We start from the raw sequence: 20415 nt of genomic DNA, 5'->3' as shown, positions 1-20415 counted from the left end.
CATGTTTTTCTCTTTTATCGTATGAGATCTTGCACGTGTCACAATATTCTTGATTTTCATCGTTGTTGTCATCGGTAGGTGATGAGGTGTCCTTCATGGTGGACATCTTTTCAATGTGTTCGGGAGATTGCTCATGATTCTCTCCCTCCGCATAAAACTCATCACAATGGATGAGCGCTCCTGTTTAATATGCGTTTCATCGTCGATACCCTCCTCCTTCTTAATTTGTTCCGCACACTGTTCGTGCTTTTCACCTTGTTTATAAAATTCATCACAAATATCACATTGGATGAAAGTTTCAACAATCTGTTGTGTTTGTTCTTGAGCAGCCATGATAAAGATACTATTTTAAGCTTTACGTTTTCTGAGTCGGTAAGAAAAGGAAATCTACACTATTATTAACGTTTGCTAGAGTCTGCTCATTAAGAAAATTTCATAGCGAACAACTGATACTATTTTAAGCTCGGGGTTTTCTGAGTTTGTCACCACAGAAAATCTACACTATCTTTACGTTTGCTAGATTCTGTTCACTGAGAAAATTTCAGAGCGAACAAGTGATACTATTTTAAGCTCTAAGTTTTCTGAGTTTGTCACAACAGAAAATCTATACTATCTTTACGTTTGCTAGATTCTGTTCATTGAAAAAGATTTCAGAGTGAACAAGTGAAAACTATTTCAAACTCGAGGTTTTCTAATGTCATCAAAACCTAGACCGATGAACTTTCGCTCGGAGACAAATTTACACTTTTCATAACCGAGTGAAAAGAAACTGTAAAGTCATAATTTACCTCAGGGTAAATATAGTAGTAGTATTCGTTCACCACCAAACTCGGTTACACTCGGAGAAAGTGTGTAGTCATGATTTAGATCAAAGTTAATATAGTAGTATTTCTTAATCACCAGATTCGGTTACACTCGGACAAACTGTGTCGTTGTAATTTAAATCAAAGTAAATATAGTAGTATTTGCTAATCACCAGACTAGATTACACTCGGACAAACTGTGTAGTCATAATTTGTAGTAGTAATATAAAACTACGCTGTCATACAAGTGGGAAAAATTAACAATTCTAGTCAGGGAACGTATAAATAGTGTCGAGGAAGTGTGATCGATCATTTCAAAACAAGAACTCGTCAAGTATGGACGCTCCAACCCTCAAATCACAATCGATTAGAGCGATGAACACCTTGGACACGGTATATGAGGCTCTCTCTTTCAAGATTCCAGGAATACGAGCAGAGATTTTGAACAAGTTTGCCAGACTCCTTTTTCCTGACAAGTTGTTCCACCATCTTAAACTCAGCTCAATAGACACTTCCGATCCCGTCGGGTGTTATGGGTTAGTTGAGATAACGGAAAGATTTTGCCATCTCCTAGAACGTGTCGCAGACGAGCATGAAATAATGTACTTCTTAAAGCAGGGGTACAAGAAAGTAGACGAACGGGACTGGAAGATATGCAGACTTTTGAGTGCGATTCGCATAGTATTATACACCATAGAGAGGAGAGCGGCTCTCTATAGTAAAGATTTCGTATAAATAGTATGCATTCTCTTCTCAGTATCGCAAGGAAAAAATCATGATTGATAAAATATTTCTCATCACCATCATCATTGCTGTTGTTGGAGTGAATTCCACAACGGTAGCGGAAAACTCATCCGAAGCAAACATCACAATGTGCCCGGTCTGTCCGGAAATCAAATGCGCACCCTCTACCTTGACGGACGTTCTTCTATTCATCTTGAGTTTACTGGCGCTTATTTGCTCCGCTCCGTACCTGTACTCTAAGTACATATCATCCGACTGCAAGTTCCGTTTCATCAGGATGGCCCGGAAAAATAACAATCGGAAAGTCGATGATATAAGTGTTGATTTAAAGTTCGGAGAAGGAGAAGGAATCGATGTTTGTGGTTGACAACCCTCACGTTTTTAGAACGCGCACGTTTTCTGAACGTGTACGTTTTCTAAACGCGTTTGTGTTTGCGTTTTCTGAACGCGTTTGCGTTTACGTTTGCGTTTTCTGAACGCGTTTGCGTTTTCTAAACGGGAACTGTTTTAAACTGTAACTTTAACTGTAAATATCCAACAAAAAAAAAAAATAATAAAATTTTTTGATTCATCAATCTGAGCATTGCAATACCCAATTCCCAGTCGCTCATCGCAAAACACAAGGGTCCGATACGCATCTCCAAGCGCTAAAAAATGTAAATTACCGAATCAGACCCTAATCTCCAGTCTCCGGTACCAGCCCCATACTGTAAAATACGGTCTTCCGAAGCCGAAAATTTTACAAGTCCGAAATCTCGGAAACGAAAAGTCGTATTAAAATTCGGTCAGTACAGTTTTCCGATCTTCGAAAGTGGAAAAGAATCGCATCAATCCGCAACGGATCGGAGGAGGGTGATTTTCCAAAAATTTTTCAATTTCCCGGATCAGACCCTAATCTACAGTATCCAATACCAGGCCCATACCGTTAGATACGGTCTTCCGAAACCGAAAATTTTTATAAGTCCGAAAATCCGAATTTTTTGCACAATCTGGCAACACTGTCCCAAAAAATTAACTAATTTCTCGCCCCATCTGGCAACAGTGTAAAATGCGATGTTGCAAAATTTCACCAATAAATAAATCATTTATTTATGTCCACCGTGCGGCAACGCTCCTGCGCCATTTTGAAAAATACACCATTGCATTAACCGCAGATTGAAGGGGCTACATTACACGATTGCATAACCCGATTATTGAAGGGGCAACATGCAATACTTTTACTTTACAGCGTTGCCATATTGAATAATAATCCTTATACAACACTCTAATTTAATTCGTATTTTTCTGCACCATCATGCAACGCTGTACGATTTTTATTGGATTTTTTTCGCGGTCAAGTTCCCATTTTCATACTACTGATTTTTAATCATCCATTCTATTTCTAGGAGTCTTCCGGACGACTAGTGGCAATTTGACAAAGAACGGAGGCTCCTTTCCATAAAATGTTCTTGTCAGAAGCTTCTGAGCCCGTTTTCTCAAAACTTCATTTTTGCACTTACGGCTCTCTTCGCTATCACGGCAGTTCAGGTCATTATAAGCTTCCATTTCAAACTCGGTTCGATGGCCGAATGGACGGTCCAGAAAGTAGGCCATTTTAGGAGAGCTCCATGGAAAATTTGAGAAATTTTCGGTTCCAATGGGTGATTCCAGGTCTCCAAAATTTACCATGTTGCTAAAATCGGCGGTTTTAGTGTTTGAGTACTTAAAAAAATCATATTCAAAAACCCTAGGCATTGTATCTATCAAGGAATTTTATTTTCAGTAATATAACGGGACTTACCATCGGTAAAGTGCCCCTTTTAGCCATAAAATACCTCTAAGTCAACTTTATTTTCCAGGAGCTCGACAGATTGTTTTTCTTCTTGGCTTACATAACTCGACAGACACTCAACTTCATAAATTTGAAGCGTCATTGCTTTTGATCTGTCAAAAAAGTTACATTTGTTCAGGCAAACCGTGCGGGGAGAATGTAGGGAAAAATCGGCGAAATCGCACGATGTGGCCACTTTGAGGGGGAGAAGGAGGCATTTGTAGAGTGGTGGGGTAAGTTGTGAAATTTTTCTCGTAAAGTACTCTAAAAAGTGTGTTACCTCAAAAAGTTTGAAAGCCGTAGCGACAAGAAAGGCACACCGTGTGGGCAGAATGTTAGGAAAAATCAGCGAAATCGCACGATGTGGCCACTTTGAGGGGAGGAAGGGGGAATTTTAAAAGTGGTGGGGTAAGTTGTGAAATTTTTCTCGTAAAGTACTCTAAAAAGTGTGTTACCTCAAAAAGTTTGAAAGCCGTAGCGACAAGAAAGGCACACCGTGTGGGCAGAATGTTAGGAAAAATCGGCGAAATCGCACGATGTGGCCACTTTGAGGGGAGGAAGGGGGAATTTTAAAAGTGGTGAGGTAAATTGTGTTATTCTTCTCATAAAGTACCTTAAAAAGTGTGTTACCTCAAAAAGTTTCAAAGCCATAGCTACATTTTAAACGGGAGAAAAAAATTCGCGAAATGACGAAAAAACGCAATTGCCCGGAATTTGAAGTTCCCGCTGGGAGACTTGTCGGCCCCGGCGGCACTTTTGAGGATGATCCGATCGAGCTGAAATTTTTTGTAAGTTCTTTTCACACCAAATGACAACTTTTAGGGGGGTCGGACATTTGATTTTAGAAAAGTCGAAAAATATGAACCACCTTAGGGTAACATACACCATTGCATAACCTACAGGGGTTACATACACCATTGCATAGCCAGCAGATTGAAGGGGCAACATGCAATACTTTAACTTTTTTCAGCGTTGCCATATTGTACAATACCCGCCATACAACACTGTAATTTAATTCATATTTTTCTGCACAATTTGGCTAAAAACTTTTATCCTCAAGTTCCCATTTTCCTACTACTGCTCTACTGCGTGCCAAATTGGTGCTGTGTTTAAATGGTTTTTCAGGTCTCAAAATTGCTGAAATACCTAAAAAATTGGTCGAAACATCCTCTTTGAATCTGCAAAGGGCTTACATTTCGAAGAAACTGTTTCAAAAATTTTCTTCTGACATATCTTTCTCATGGTATGAATGTAATGATCAGGTAATTTTGAATTGTTTTCGAGAGATGGAGATTATATGGGCAAACGTTTTTCACTGTTATTGGTTTGGTTATGATTACTTACTGTGGTTACTATGGTCTCAGGTTCGATTCCTGGCCAGGCGACCCGAGTTTGATGGTCTCCAACAATGGTTGCCTGGGACTGGTTGTAGGGAAGGAGGGGGGACAGGACTAAAGTGCAAGGATTAGCCCTCCAAGAAAAAAAAAATCGAGCCCTGCTCCTTCGAGCGAGTCTAAAGTTCTATGCTTCAAAAAATTCTAAATGCCAATTCAGTAGTCCTAAAAAATACCAAAGTCTGAAACCAGTCTAACTGTCGTGCACCAAGCCCATGATATGAGATTCGATTGTGCTTTGTGTCTCAGTTAACATACACGGAGTAAAAAAACTCGTTCGTGGGATCTAATTGGTTCGGCACAATTTTTTTGGGTCAGAGACCTGGTGTATCTGTTACTTGAATGGAGCTCATCAGACCAAGGATCCGAGGTCCATAATGAACCTCGTGTCTCAAAGCTGAGTGACTACGGGAGGCAAATTTGATCGAAATTTCAGATAAAATAACCGAAAACGTAGTATTAGTGACCTGAAAACTTTGGCAGTTTTTCCTGCCTAAAACTTTAGATGCTCTGGCTTAACTTCGAATGGACTCTCTCTGAAGTGTCCAGCAGAGACCAACGAAAACTTTAGTGGCTACTGAACAGAATGGCAAAAAACTGATTTTTAGATGAGGTCCACTTTGCGAGTTTCAGCAGCTATCGCAGAGAAGAAAGATTATTAAATAAGGCTAATTAGAAGCCCAATCGCTTTCATACAATAAACAAAGTTTTTAAAGGTCCTGCAAAATTCTCAAATTATAATGAAGTATAAAGGACGAACTATCATAATAATTTGGGATACTTCGGCGCTATCTCTAAGCAGCCGCGCTTGCTCACTTGGTAGAGCACCAGGCTGATAAGACTGGCGTCGCAGGTTCAATTCCCCGCCGGGCCATCCAAATATTTTACGCTGAAATGTCTCCCGACTGGTAAGTTAAACTAGTACTTAATTAATGTGCGCATGTCTCTTGTTTCTCATTAACCTGTGTAACATCTGAATGCACAGAATGCATCTGAATAATACATTTTTGGACCGAAAACTTCGGCTGCCTGACCGGAAGACTTCGGCCACTGAAACCGAACTTCGGTTACCTGAGCCGAAGACTTCGGCAGCCTGACCCAAACAACTTCGCTCCGGAACAACCTCAGGCGTGACATTCGAAAACTCCAGAGATCCATATTGCCTTCAGTTTTCAGATCACACATCTGAAGTTCGGGTCATATCGCCGAAGTTTTTTTTCTCCATGTACGTTTACAGGGTATCTAGTATTTTTTGATTTTGAAAAATCCTGTAATTTTCCTGATATTTTATAAAAAATTCCTGGTTTTTCCTTTTGAGAATTCCTGATATTTTCCTGATTTTTCTTGACTCCTGGTGCGGTGGGCAAAAAGAAGTAAGACTTTCTCCGCCGAGGAGATTCGCGTCAGAAAAATTCCTGATAAAACGTCTGATTTTTCCGATTTTCCTGATTTTTTCCTGATCGGCCAAAATTCCTGATATTTTCCGGTTTTTCCTGATGCTAGACACCCTGATTTACAAATGGAGTATGGGGTGATTTCTTTCTCTTTTTTGACTTGAGGCTTGGATTCTAAGGCGCTTGATGTTTAAATCATTTTACACCCTTCGGTGTGTATCTCTGTTGTTTAGTAGTTTACCATATCATTTAGGGCTTTCCCATCATTTCTTTTAAAATCGTGTCGGTATTTCAACCTGCGACTTGTAGAATTTAACGTAAATTAATATATATTACGTCTTATCTTGAAATTAGGCATAAAAGTATTGGTTTCAGCAGTAGGGTTTCTTGTGTGAACTATGATAACTGGTAAAAGGATACAGAATAAAGACACACCCTAATCATCAAGTATCATGAGAAAAACAGGGACATGGACATCGATTACAGACAATTCCCCTCTTTTTGGAACATCATCAGTGTAAAATTCATCTTACATCTATATTATATAGCTACAAGCAAAATCTTGGAAGCACTATTTCTGAAGAACTACCGGATCGATAAGGATAATGCTTACATGTATGTCATCTGTAATATCTGTAAATGTGCAAGAAAGTATGAAATCCCGAACTTTTAAAGTTTTAGAGCTTTTAAAGCTCATGGGACTTGCGTCCAATGTTAATAGCGTGAGACATATGTCGTTTCCTCTAGAAACGTCTAGATGTGGGATTCTACCTCAGTGACTCGAATAAACTGTAGAACAATGCTACCCCTAGTGTAGGGCTCCTCATTCCGAGAGTTGAGGAACGGCGCGACGCTGAAATGGGGATATCCCAAGGTTAAGGTCCAAGGTATGTGGTTTTTACTCAATTTTTCCTAATTCATTCGGCCTCGATTGTGGCATTGATCAATACTTGATTGCCGAATTTCTATTAATATTAACAGCAGACACAAAGTGAGAGGGCAGGCACTGCGTCGTGTCCGGGCAGACCAAATAATTTAACTCTCAACGGTCATAATCCGATTTTTTCTTTTTCTTAAATTGAGCATCTAAAAATAACATAATAAATGAAAATTTTTCCAGTGAGTGGACTGCGTTTACAAAAACGCACCAAGTCACATTTTCAAAAAAATTCAGTTAGGAGTAGTTTTCAGCTCTACTAACTCTTCACTTTTCCCTTTTCTCGAGTTCATCTACATGCGACTTGATGAGTTTCTATTAAACGCAGCCCTATTAAAACTCCTAACCTTTCTCAAAGGAAAAGAAGAAAAGAAAAGATAAATTCAACGTACAGATGTGAAAAAATGCCAAAAAATACATTTTTTGAAAGTTCAGCGACCATTTTCTATCAGTTCATCAGCGGTTGAAATAATGAGTCACCGCTCATGTTTGTTGAAATGGAAACCTAAAGATTTTCGAACTTTTACTTTTTACTTTGGTAGATAATTTGACTATTGTTTCTTCCTTTTCTTCTTCTCTGGTGCAAGGGCATCATTTAGGGAGGGCAAGGGGCCAGTTGCCCCCCATGGCTGGCAAAATTTACCTTCGTTTAGGTAATTTTGACCAATTATGGTGCATTTTAGGAAATTTGTTGACGTTCCCCTCCCCCCTCTCCCAAGCAAAATTCAGCTATTCCTCATCATTTACAAATCTGAATATTACTTTAAAAATTTTGAAATCGATGCAGCTCAAACACAAAATGGTGTATTAAAATGGAAGAACATTTTTGCCAATACATATGCGTATAGAGCTCTCGAAGCGGGCCTGAGTGCGCGAAGCGCCCTCCAGAGGGTTGGGCCGCATAGCGGCCAGGGGGCAGAGCAACCTTGTTTTATATAAGATGCATAATACTTCATTCACAAGACATAATGAAAGAAAAGAAGAGAATCTACAACTGGGTGCTGTAAAGATGCATTTACCTGGTGACATCATATGGTGGCACAACTGGAGCGGGAGGGGCAAAGGGAGATCTAGGTGGCACAGGCCCTGCAGCCAGTTTCACTCCATACAAATTATAAGATTCGTCCATTAGTTCCGTGTCACTGTAAAATTTACACATGATTCGATCAACATACTTCAGATGATAAAATAATTTTTTTTACTCCAAGCTTAACAAAAAGATATTTTCAGGCCTGGATTTACGTACTTGCCACTGGGGGCAACGATAGAATTGCCGCCGTTCCCAACTAGTGTGGGAAACGTGACTGTAAGGGGGGGGGGGGGGTCTTTCGCCAGAAACGGCGGGTTTGGTAGGCCTTCCCACTGAAATTATAGAAATTTTGCAGGGTGTCCAGTTTTTTCCCACGTCCCCATTCCCGATTTTCCTCCGGTTTTTCGCCGCATTCCTGCGGACTTGATGAGCTCATGAAGGAGACGTGTTTCCTTATTTTTCGTGAGAACTAATGAAGATATGAAGATGCCGCAATTGTACCATTAGAAAGGTTGCATTTTCAGCTTTATAATACGGAAAACTTATTTGAAATATAAGTAGGCGACCAAAAGCATTTTATTGTATGCAGCAAAGAAATAAAAAAAAGAAGAGAAAGGTTGCCAGTTCCACTGATAAAAATTCAATCTGGTAAAGACCACTATACCCCCTGACCCTGAAATATGTGAGTATGCCATTTTTTTCAATTGAGTTATTACTTTTTTTCTAATTAAATTTCACTGGTTTCTATGAAAGAAAGGATGGGAACTCTACTAAGTTCCTACACAGGAAGAAATAATGCTGGACAGCAGAATTAACTGAAAATGTAAAAAAAAAATTTTAGAGTGAAACTAAAAAAAATGAGTAGGACTTGAAATCAGAGATCATTTCCAAAATTGGCAGACTCTGTCTGTCCTCTAAGCAATTAATTTATTGGTGCTATTATGAAATGAGATGGTGCTATAACAGAATCAGAAAAGGAGACAAAGCAAAGCGTCAACTTAGTTAAAAGAGACACCTCTGACGAACTAGTGATAAAGAGCATGTTAAGATAACCTCAAAAGCTTGAACATAAACAACACGTAAAGGAGGGAAAATTCACGGCACTTCTTCGGTTTGGCCAAAGACATTAAGACGGAGCACTCGCATCTAATGAAACGGGGGAGAAGTGAAGCCGCCCTGGCGCTCTGTGCTTAGTCGTATTATATTAGTGGATGCAGCACGCATTTTCGTTCAAACGCATTCACTGGAGGAAGACGAGGGAACTTGTTTTAGAGCAAATGTGACGTGACCAGACATGTGAAACGCGGGGAGCGGGAAATGATGGCAATTTAAAAAAATGCATACGGCCGACTTGTTTGTTGTTGTGTACTGTGGTGCGTGTGAAGTGTTGTGAAAATTCATTTCCAAATTTTACGTATTGTTATCTTGTGCCTTGAAGCTAAATTTATAAGTACAATTTTTGAAAGGGTACCGTTCTATTATTAATTAAACAACTCGAACGTGCTGTCATCCAAAGATGCAACGGTTATTTTGGAATTCGGCGACCATCCATCAGGGTAAACGAATACAGTGAAATAATTAGGAACTTTTCACTCTGATATATTCTAACTACTCTTTCATTACAAAGAGCGACGCCACGAATGGCACAATTTGGGCCAGCGGGGATTTTTCTGAAACCGGGCCTAAACGATACCTTATGATACCCTAAAACTCTGGTTGAAATTTTAGCTTGAGTACACGCACGGTTTTTGAGAAATGAGGGGGCAAAGTTGCCAAATCGCCATCATCCTGGACAGCATTTCTTTAGCAAAAAGACGGGGGAAATGGATGAAAAAGTTACACCTTTGATGAGTTTCGGCTGTAAATGTTCTTATTGGGCCCCCAAGCATTTAACTGTGTTCAGTTTCAAAAATGTTGGTCGCACAGTGGTCCAAAATGGGGAGAAATTGTCGACAAATCAGGATTCTTTGTCAAATTTTTAAACATGGAAATAAAATTGTCAGTTTGCTGCAGTTTTCGACGCTAACAATGTTCTTATCGGTCCTCGATGCATGAAATTGTGTTCAGCTTCACAAATTTACATCGCACAGTGGTCAAAAATGAGGGAATTAGTGGACAAATTAAGATCCTCTGTGGAACTTTTTAAAAATGAAGTGAAACTGTTGGTCCCCAGTAGAGTTTAGATCCCGGAAAAATTCTTTAAATTCTTTTTTGGACTATTTTAATCTTTTTTTTAAATTTTTTCTCTCCAATTTTCCTTCTTTTTTAAATTTCTGAAAGTTTACATATTTTATTGAGATAATGCTACAAAGTCTATTCTATAACAACGTTCTATAAACAATACGGTCTGACATGCAGTAATAATTAAAAGAATTAAATACATGAATTTTTCCGGGATCTAAACTCCACACTGACCAACAGTTTCACTTCATTTTTAAAAAGTTTCACAGAGGATCTTAATTTGTCCACTAATTCCCTCATTTTTGACCACTGTGCGATGTAAATTTGTGAAGCTGAACACAATTTCATGCATCGAGGACCGATAAGAACATTGTTAGCGACGAAAACTGCAGCAAACCGACAATTTTATTTCCATGGTTAGAAATTTGACAAAGAATCCTGATTTGTCGACAATTTCTCCCCATTTTGGACCACTGTGCGACCAACATTTTTGAAACTGAACACAGTTAAATGCTTGGGGGCCCAATAAGAACATTTACAGCCGAAACCCATCAAAGGTGTAACTTTTTCATCCATTTCCCCCGTCTTTTTGCTATAGAAATGCTGTCCAGGATGGTGGCGATTTGGCAACTTTGCCCCCTCATTTCTCAAAAACCGTGCGTGTACTCAAGCTAAAATTTTAACCAGAGTTTTAGGATATCATAAGGTATCGTTTAGGCCCGGTTTCAGAAAAATCCCCGCTGGCCCAAATTGTGCCAAAAAACGGTCCTTTTGGGCGTCGCTCTTTAGTCAATAGCGTGGATTTAAGAAATTTGATTTATTATCCTGTGATATGAGCCTAATTGGCGCATTTTAGTGATTCTTTATCAGTGGTTCAGTTGTGTGTGTTCTGTTTATTATTCATGTTGTCAGGCAATGGAGTTGTTGCATGATTTTTTTTTTAAATTCAGTTTCTACAAGTCTGTGGTGTGCTGATTGTTGGGGCTGTCAGTGGCTCACCAGCCATCGATGACAACAACCCTCATTCGCGAGCCGGCCATCATGGCGGTATGAACCTTGTATTCGCGGTTTCTTTTCAACTCTCGTTGTCAGCGAGAATCGGAAGAATTCGAAGCTTTCTTTCTTTTGGTTAAAAAGTTAGCCGATGATTGTGACTTTGGTACTCTGAAATCAGAACTCATTCGTGATAGGTTAGTTGTTGGAATCAACAACAAAACGGTGCAAGAAAGGCTCCTTGGTGAAAAGTTTGATCTAGACAAGGTAGTCAAAATTTGTTGTTCTGTGGAAACAGGGAAGCAAAGAGCAGAGGAGGTATCTAATGGCAATCAGGTCCATTACATCAGGTATCAATCCAGACCCAACTCCAGTAAGAAGAGCAGCTTTAATAACCGTGGTCAAAACTCCGCAAGTACATCAAAGCAAGGAAGAAGCAGCTCAACTCAACCCCAAGAAAATCTGCAGCAAGTGAGTGAGATCAACTGTTGCAACTGCGGACAACTTCATCCTATTCGTCAGTGTCCTGCCTTCCGGAAAAGATGTTCGAAGTGCGGGTTCTTTAATCATTTCGCAAGTGTCTGTGAAACGCGCTCTAAACCTTCCTCTAGTGCTCCTGCTCAGCGCTCAGCTGACACAGTAAATTTAGCATCATCTTCCATTAATGTCTCTAATCCGTTTATAGTCTGTCCCAGATACGAAGAGCCCTGGAAAATCAGAGTAATTAGCACTATTTGGCGGGTTGGGGTGCCTCGACCCTCGTCACCTGTCATCTCGTCGCCTCTCACATGCGTCGCACAGAGGGCCACAAGTCACCTCGAGGCAACGCATACTCCCTTCGTATTTTTCCGCGGTGGTTTTCCCCAAGGTCCAGGAGCGGATTCCCGGCGTAAGACGCCGCCGCGCCGCGGAGCTCATAACCAACCCTCTGTACGGTGCGGGGTTTGCTCGGTGATTAGTCGGGCACAATAGAACGAACGATACCTTGCTTCTACATAGTGCAAATTATTCTGATTTTCCAGGGCTCTTCGTATCTGGGACAGACTATAATTCTAATTATGCTAATTACATTGATGCACAAGATTTTGTAATAATCGATGAAATTGTTGTTGATCGTTCCTTACCTAGCTCCGAGAAGCTTCAACCTGTAATTTGTCCGAATGACCGCTCCGAAAAGCGTAACCCTAAAATTATTCTAGATGATAGCTCCAGGAAGCATAGTCCGTTCAGTGTCTCCAGTTTTTGCTCTGAAAAGCCCATCCTGATGAGTGGAAATTTTAATTATTGCTCCGAGAAGCATGATTCCTTAAGTGTTTTCAATAATTGTGCTGAGGCAAATTCCTTAAGTGAAATTAACAAATGCTCCGAGATGCAAAATCCATTAAATTCTAATTGCTCGGTGAAGCAAAATGTTCTAGTAAATAATGATAATTATTGCTCCGTGAAGCAAAATGTTCTAGTTAATTGTGATAATTATTGCTCTGTGAGGCCCATGTCTTCAAGTATTGTAAATAAAACTTGTGTTTCTCCTAAAATGTCGGTAAATTTGAGTGATGCAGCAACCGCCAGCACATCTCATACACATGGTTCAACCAATACCCAAGTATTCCGTGCGATCAACGATACACCAAGTAGTTCAGCCAAATTCTGGATGCAGAAAATTCGCGTGAGCAACTCCTTCGTTGACTTCAAACTGGACACAGGTGCGGAAATCAACATTCTACCCAACTACATATTTTAAAAGGTCAAGAATGCGGATAATGTGCTGACGCCAAATAAATCGATCATTCTGGGATACGGCGGTACTCCGATTGAAACACTTGGTAATGTACTCTTGAATTGCAGTTTACCCGGTCAAAATGTATTGTACAAGATTTTATTTACTGTAACTAAAGCAGGCACTGTGCCTCTCTTGGGTTTAAAAACCTGTGTTGATCTAGGTCTCATTGTTAAACAACAAATTGATTAAGTTTCAGCCTTCAAAGATAAAGCAGCAGTGCTTATTAACTTTCCTAATTCCTTTACAGGTCTCAGAGCTTTTCCTGATCCAGTTGATGTTTTTGTTAATCCTAGTTCTGTACCTTTCAATGATCCTCCCAGGAGGTTGCCGCATAAAATTTTACCATCTCTAAAGAAAAAATTAGAAACCTCACTAATCTCAAATATAATATCTAATGATGTCTCTGATGTTGCATGGTATAGCAATTTAGTTGTTGTGGAAAAGGACAACCATTCCATCAGAATCTGCCTTGATCCAAGGAACTTAATTAAAAACATTAGGAGAGAATTATTTCTCATACCCTCATTCGAAGAGATTAAACCTAAGCCAGCAGGAAAAAACGTTCTTACAGTGCTGGATATTAAGGATGGATTCTGGCATTGTAAACTTACACATGAAGCATCCAAAGTAATGGGTTTTCACACACCATTTGGTAGTTATAGGTTTCTAAGATTACCTTTTGGCATTGTGTGCGCTCCTGAGATTTTTCAGAAATTATTAACCAAATATTTTGGAGACATTCCTAATGTCATTTTTAATTTCGATGATATCCTTATTGCTGGGTCAAAGGAAGAGGAACATGATATTGCATTTAAGGAAGTGATGAGAAGGGCTGAATTGCTCAATATTAAATTTAATAAAAATAAACGCCAATTCAAGAAACCTACGATCAACTATATGAGGCATGTTATTAGCGGTAAAGGTATCTCTGAATCCTGATTATCTTGAAGCAATCTTGCAATTAAAGAATCCCAGAAACCGGAAACAGCTACAAAGTTTTTTAGGAACCATCACTTATGTAAGGGAACACATCCCAAAATTAGCAGATCTAGTTGCTCCGCTTAGGGGATTATTGAAAAAAAATTCTATGTTTACATGGCAGCAAATTCACTCTGATAGTTTTAATAAAATCAAGGAAGCAGAGTGCGCCATCGGCAATCTGACTAGTTTCGATCCCAAAAAGCCAATTCTTATTCAATGTGACACTTCACAATTTGGTCTTGGAGCCTGTCTGATCCAAAATCAAAAGCCGGTTCATTTGCGTCAAGAAACTTATCAGATGCTGAAACGTGCTACGCTCAAATAGAGAAAGAGCTACTTAGTATTGTATTTGCAGTAAAACGTTTTCACAATATGGTCTATGATTTTAAAATCTTAATTGAAAACGATCACAAACCACTAGAGCCGAGTTATAAAAAGAATATCTCTCAAATAATGTCTAACAGATTGCAGCGTCTTTTGCTGAAATTGCTTCCATATGATTTAGAAGTTAAGTACATACCGGGAAAAGATAACCTTCTAGCTGATCTTTTGTCGCGAAACTTTATTGTTAGTAATAAACCTGAGGATGAAATCCAACTAAATGATGTTGTTCACTGTGTGGATGTTAAATTTCAGCTGTCCAATACAAAATTCTTAGAACTCCAAAACGGTAGTCTAAATGATCCTCTCATTAATCAGGTAAAGCAATTGCTTGTGACAGACTGGACTAAATGCAATGTAGAAATGCTCCAGCCATTTTTCAAAATGAGATGTGATCTAACAATTAATGATGAGATATTGTATTTTAAAAACCGAATCGTCATACGAACAATACTAAGGCCTAGCTATTTAAAGTTGTTACATGGTAACGCCCACTTAGGAACAGGGAAAACCATTGAGAAAGCTAAACTCATATGTTACTGGCCTGGGTATGTGTCCGAAATTGAAAATTATGTCAAATCATGTATTGTATGTAATAAAGGGTATCCCGGGATAAGGATGTCAAAATGCCCTTGTGAACGGATTTTTATTTTAACCATTTTAAGTCATCAAGGGTGTCCTAAAACTTAGGTTTAGGGGAATTTTAGCCCCCCAACCCCCTCCGCCCCCCCTCAGACCCCCCAAAACCGCTTTTTGGGGCTATTTTTGACTATGCTAACGTCTTTTCCTCATAACTTTCGTAATTTTCGGTAGAATTGAACCAAAATTTGTCAGAATCTACATCAATTAGCTTAGTTTTTGTAGAAAAAAATTCATTATCATCGGATAATATTTTAGCTTCTAAAAGACTTCGTAAAATTTTAAAAAAAAATCATTTTTTTCCTTTTTTCGCGCTAGGTGACGTATGGAAACGAGGACACAAACAAAAATTGCCTCTAGTCTTACGTTATACATCCAATAAGATACAGAAATATTTCGTGTTGATCGGAGTGGTGCGCCATACTTAAAAACGCAATTTTCTAACCTCAAAACTGCCAAAATGCCACCATAGCCTCCTTTGATGACTAGGCGTGGAGAAATATGTAGAGAGAAACATCCGGTTTTATCGTCTCACCTTTTAAGTGATCCACTTAAGTACCTTGAGCCAAAATTTCGAGTTGATCAGAGTGGTGCGCAACACCCAAGCACGCAATTTTCTGACCTTAAAACGGTCTAATTGCCCATTTCGGCACCCATTATCACGCAGTGTCAAAAAATAAGAAGAGGGACATCCGGTTTTATCATCTCACCTCTTAAGAGATCCACTTAAGTACGTCGAGCCAAAATTTCGAGTTGATCAGAGTGGTGCGCAACACCCAAGCACGCAATTTTCTGACCTCAAAACGGCCAAATTGCCCATTTCGGCTGATTTCGGCACCCATTATCACTCCGTGTCAAAAAATAAGAAGAGGGACATCCGATATTATTGTCCTACCTCATAAATTAGACACTTAAGTACATTTAGCCGAAATTTCGTGTCGATCAGAGTGGTGCGCAACACCCAAGCACGCAATTTTCTGACCTCAAAACGGCCAAATTGCCCATTTCGGCCGATTTCGGCACCCATCATCACTCCGTGTCAAAAAATAAGAAGAGGGACATCCGATATTATTGACCTACCTCATAGATTAGACACTTAAGTACATTTAGCTAAAATTATGTGTCGATCAGAGTGGTGCGCGACACCGGAACACGCCGTTTTCTAACCTGAAACCTCCCAAAATTCCCATTTCGGCATTCATTATCACTGTATGTCAGCGACGAGCCCGCTTGTAGAGATACATCTGGATATGTAACATTTGTCGAATTTAAAAATCGGAAATTTGGCAATAATGCATGTTAAAATTAATGCGACATTAAAAACATGGTCATTTCCTAAAAGTGCGTAATTTTTAGAGACTTTTCGTTAAAACCGCAACTTCATAGCTCAATTTTGATGCCACTTACGGAATTTGCCTGTTTTCAACTTGGCAACGCTGTAGCGCGCGGGAAAAATTTCGGGTGAACTTGCCAATGCCGGAAAAAGGCGTGTCTTGTGATAGGGAACAACATATCCAACTCCGGGCAAAATCCAAGCGTAGGGTAAAATCGCCGATTTTGAATAACCCTCTTGATGGGCTTTTTCGGGCTTAAGGACTTGATTTTTGACTTTTTGAACGTTACCATCGTTTTCATCGCGAAAAGTTCTATGACTACACATTTTTTATTCTCAAATCCCTCACCCACGCAACAACCCCATTTAGTGTTTTTCTTCTTATGCTCAGATTTTGGTCGAGTCATCTGACCCTTATTTCTAATGTAATTTTGTGATGATGCTAAAATTTCGAGTTCATGTGCGAGGAATTAAATTACTTACTTTGTTGATCAGATAGTCCCTAGGTAGTTGACAGCAACATGCTGTCTCCGTTCCATTCTCCACAGAAAACAAGTTCGGCAATTTAATAAGCACCTAAGTGCATGATCAAGATAGATTTTCACTCCTCTTGTAATCTTACATTCACAAGCAGTAGTTGCTGCTAATTCAGACCCTGATAGAAGTTACGATCTTATCAATTATTGTAAACATCCACCACCGAGTAAGGAAAACGGAAAAACTTATATGTAGATCTCTTTGCTCCATTTGAGGTCATGTTGTAGTCACACTTAGTGTGGGTTTTAGCTTTGACGTGTGCGTTAATAATCGTTTAACTCATCCCTGTGCTTCTGATGAATATTGTCCCCTACTCCTTAACAGATTCTTGAATCGCAAGAAAATCATACATTGAAACCACCACATTGATAAATCATCACAGACCTACACTGCCGTGCTAAGGAAGAACGCTGTAAGAGCCTTCAGGCGTTGCCAAATTGCCTTCCTACGAATTTCCAAGAAAACTGTTGATTATTTTTCTTCCAATTTTTAAGCGAATCTCACTAGCAATTCGATTTGGAGGATTTGAAAGTTTCAGGGAAAAATATTCATAATGCTCCTCAAAAATTAACATTTGATCGAAGGAAATTTGGCAACTCTAAAATATTCATACGGTGTTTTTCCTTAGCACGGCAGTGCAGCAGTGCTTTAGTTTGTTTTGCTGCGCAAGTTTTGAAGAATTCCTTGTTTTTATTTATAAGTAAGTTTGCCCTAATCTATTTTAGTCTGTAAGTAACATTAAGAGTTTCCATCAGGGGAGGGCTAATTATTATTGCCCTGTTAAATACCTATCCATTCAATTATTTGCCAGTAGATGTTATTTTAGCTGCCTTGGATGGAAGATTGCTAGAAATGCCACATATTTGCAACAAGGCAGTTTTGAATGATCACTACCTACATTACTTTATGCATGATACAAACCATTAAACCCCATCTGAATCTTCCGAAAGGAAATAATGACCTGGGTTTAAATACCTAAATAAATAAACAGTGAAACTTAAACCAACTTATTGTTAGATGCATACCTTTCAGAAAGTCAAAATCTTCTTGTAGGATTTTGACTCTAAAGGATAGGTTACTGATGTCTCCTTTCTGCAAAATGACTAATATTGTAATTTAGTGGTTCAAATACATTTTTTCAGCAACAGTCAAGGTTTCTATCTTTGACAAACAAAGTAGCTATGCAAACTGAAATGCAGCACACAACTTTTCAGCCGACTGGGTAAAAATTCTAATGAAAGTAGTGACGGTAATCTGTGGAAATTACATCATAAGTTTGGTTTTCTACTTTAATTTCATTTGATATCTGATATGTAGGATTTAAATTAATGATTTCACAGCCTCCTGTTACAATTACTGTAATTTGTGTAATTTAATTTTAGATCATGAATTATAACTATGTAAATAGATGAGTACATAAAGGAACTCTGGAGGTAATGAAAGCAGCATTGAATAACCATACTTCAATTTCAAGCATTTGTAGCATAAGCAGTTCCTGCTTCCTGCAGTTTTGCCCTCGAATGCAATGAAAAAGAAGGGTTGTGATTTGGGCCGAGATCGACCCCTCAATGGAATCGGGAAATTTGTGGATATTTGACGGTTGATGATGATTATGAAACGAAAATAAACGAGTTTTGCCAATACTCACATTATTTGGCTGCGAAACAGGGGCCTAAACATGGCTTCTGAGCCCAAAATAGCTGAAAATTTGCGTTCTTCAAGGTTCTACATCATCATCAGATTTCACCCTGGACCCAAAGGGACGGGTCATGAGCTTCGAATATGATGTCAGGGACACCTAGGAACGTAACATATATGATCAACCGTCCCCTTTGGACCCAAGTTCAGAATCGAACTTTTCTATCTTCTTAACCCGAAAATGATGAAAATCCATTTTTTTTGCGATTCTACCTCATATTTTGACCTGAGCCCAAAGGAGACAGGCCATGAGCTTCGAATATAATGTCAGGGACACCGAGGCACGTAAAATACTGGAATATGACCGACCGTCCCCTTCGGACCCAGGTCGAAATCTAAGGTTGAACAGCGATAAACTCGAATTATCAGCTATTTTGGGCTCAGAAGCCAGGTTTAGGCCCCTGTTAAGGCTTAGAATATAATGTCAGGGACACCTAGGCACGAACATACTGAAATATGATCACGCCCTCTTCAGGCCTAAGTTCAAAATCGAACTTTTCCAACTTGTATGCATTGCACACCCTGTATGCATCATCAACCGTGGAATGCCTAAAATCCCGATTTCGGCCCAAATCGCAATCCCTCCTTCGAATTCGCGCCTCCCACGCAGCAAGTGGATGCTAGTGGAAGCGGGTATGGGGCTGGCGGGACCTGCTTCCCGTTTTTGGATGCGCATCCGCTTTCTACGTCGTACGTCAAACCAATGGACCACTAGACAAGGTGCGAATTTAAGCATTCTGATACATGTTTCTTAATCAGAATTTCACGTAGAACACGATTCGCGCGACGAAAATTACTGAAACCAACTCCTAACGGAGTTATTAACACTTTTATTTCACACTGGTTACGAGGAATTCGAACTGCCCGCTAACAAGAAACTCAAAGCTCTACGTGAGTCAAATCGCGCACTACAAGGGTTTCAGCAAGCCTCTCAATCGAGCAATGTTCATTTCCCACAAGTGTTTTTCAAACTATAAGTAATTTGCTATAGCTGAGCCAAAGCGTCAACATTGAGGCTGCCAGATTCTTTTATCGCAGAGACGTTCATGATAACGTTTAGTGCACGATGTGAATCACGTAGAGCATTGAGTTTTCATGAGCGGGTGGTTTCAATTCACGCACCAAGAATCATTAAATATCTTAGGAAGGAGTTGATTTCGGTAATTTTCGTTGTGCGCATCGCGTTTCACGTGGAATTTTGGTAAGGAAACATGTATCAGAATGCTGAAATTCGTACCTTGTCTAGTGGTCTATTGTCAAACTACCACCCCTTTCACCAAACTCATTACCAAAGTGGAAAGAGGACGCGACACTGGATGCGGGAAATAAAATACGGAAATCTCCGCATCCGTTGCCGATTTTGGATGCGGAACCACCTGCATCCACCGATAAAATATGACTCACATTGCTAATTGTTATCATACCATAGACGTATAACACACTTGATAGGGACAATACACCGGGATTTTCTGCTTGACGATCCGGTCTCAACGGGGCACCCCGGAAATCAAGCCGCAGTTATGCGTTTCCGTGGCTGGTGCTTGTTCATGTCTTTGGGTTCGGGATACGACGATCGGCATTCTTGGCGCCTCGCTAAGTTCCGGAAATCCTCGGCCCGGCTAGGTTTGTCCCCCGCGAGCTCCCGCTGCCGATCCCGGTCCACTTCCTGCGAGTTATAATTTATGCAGCCCGCGACTCGGCGCGACATCCAAATTTTCGCGATTTTCCAGTTCAGATCCTTGATTCCCGGTTTTCCCCCGGTTCATACCCATTCCCAGGT

At 39.7% G+C, this 20415-nt stretch overlaps 1 protein-coding gene across 18 annotated transcripts in view; it reads right to left on the bottom strand.

The window, feature by feature from the left end:
• LOC109037045 (coiled-coil domain-containing protein AGAP005037) overlaps positions 1–20415 on the bottom strand; it is a 313866-nt gene that overhangs the window by 173206 nt on the left and 120245 nt on the right. For all 18 annotated transcript variants that reach the window (XR_011899170.1, XR_011899171.1, XM_072296272.1 and 15 more), the window contains one exon: positions 8102–8224. Coding sequence is in view for 16 of the 18 variants with exons in the window: in XM_072296272.1 (XP_072152373.1) it covers positions 8102–8224 (123 nt within the window). In the remaining 2 variants the exon portion in view is untranslated. The remainder of the gene's footprint in view (positions 1–8101; positions 8225–20415) is intronic.

Source organism: Bemisia tabaci, chromosome 2, assembly GCF_918797505.1.
Source record: "Bemisia tabaci chromosome 2, PGI_BMITA_v3".
Classification (NCBI taxonomy): domain Eukaryota; kingdom Metazoa; phylum Arthropoda; class Insecta; order Hemiptera; family Aleyrodidae; genus Bemisia; species Bemisia tabaci.
This window is presented reverse-complemented; position numbering and strand designations above follow the sequence as displayed.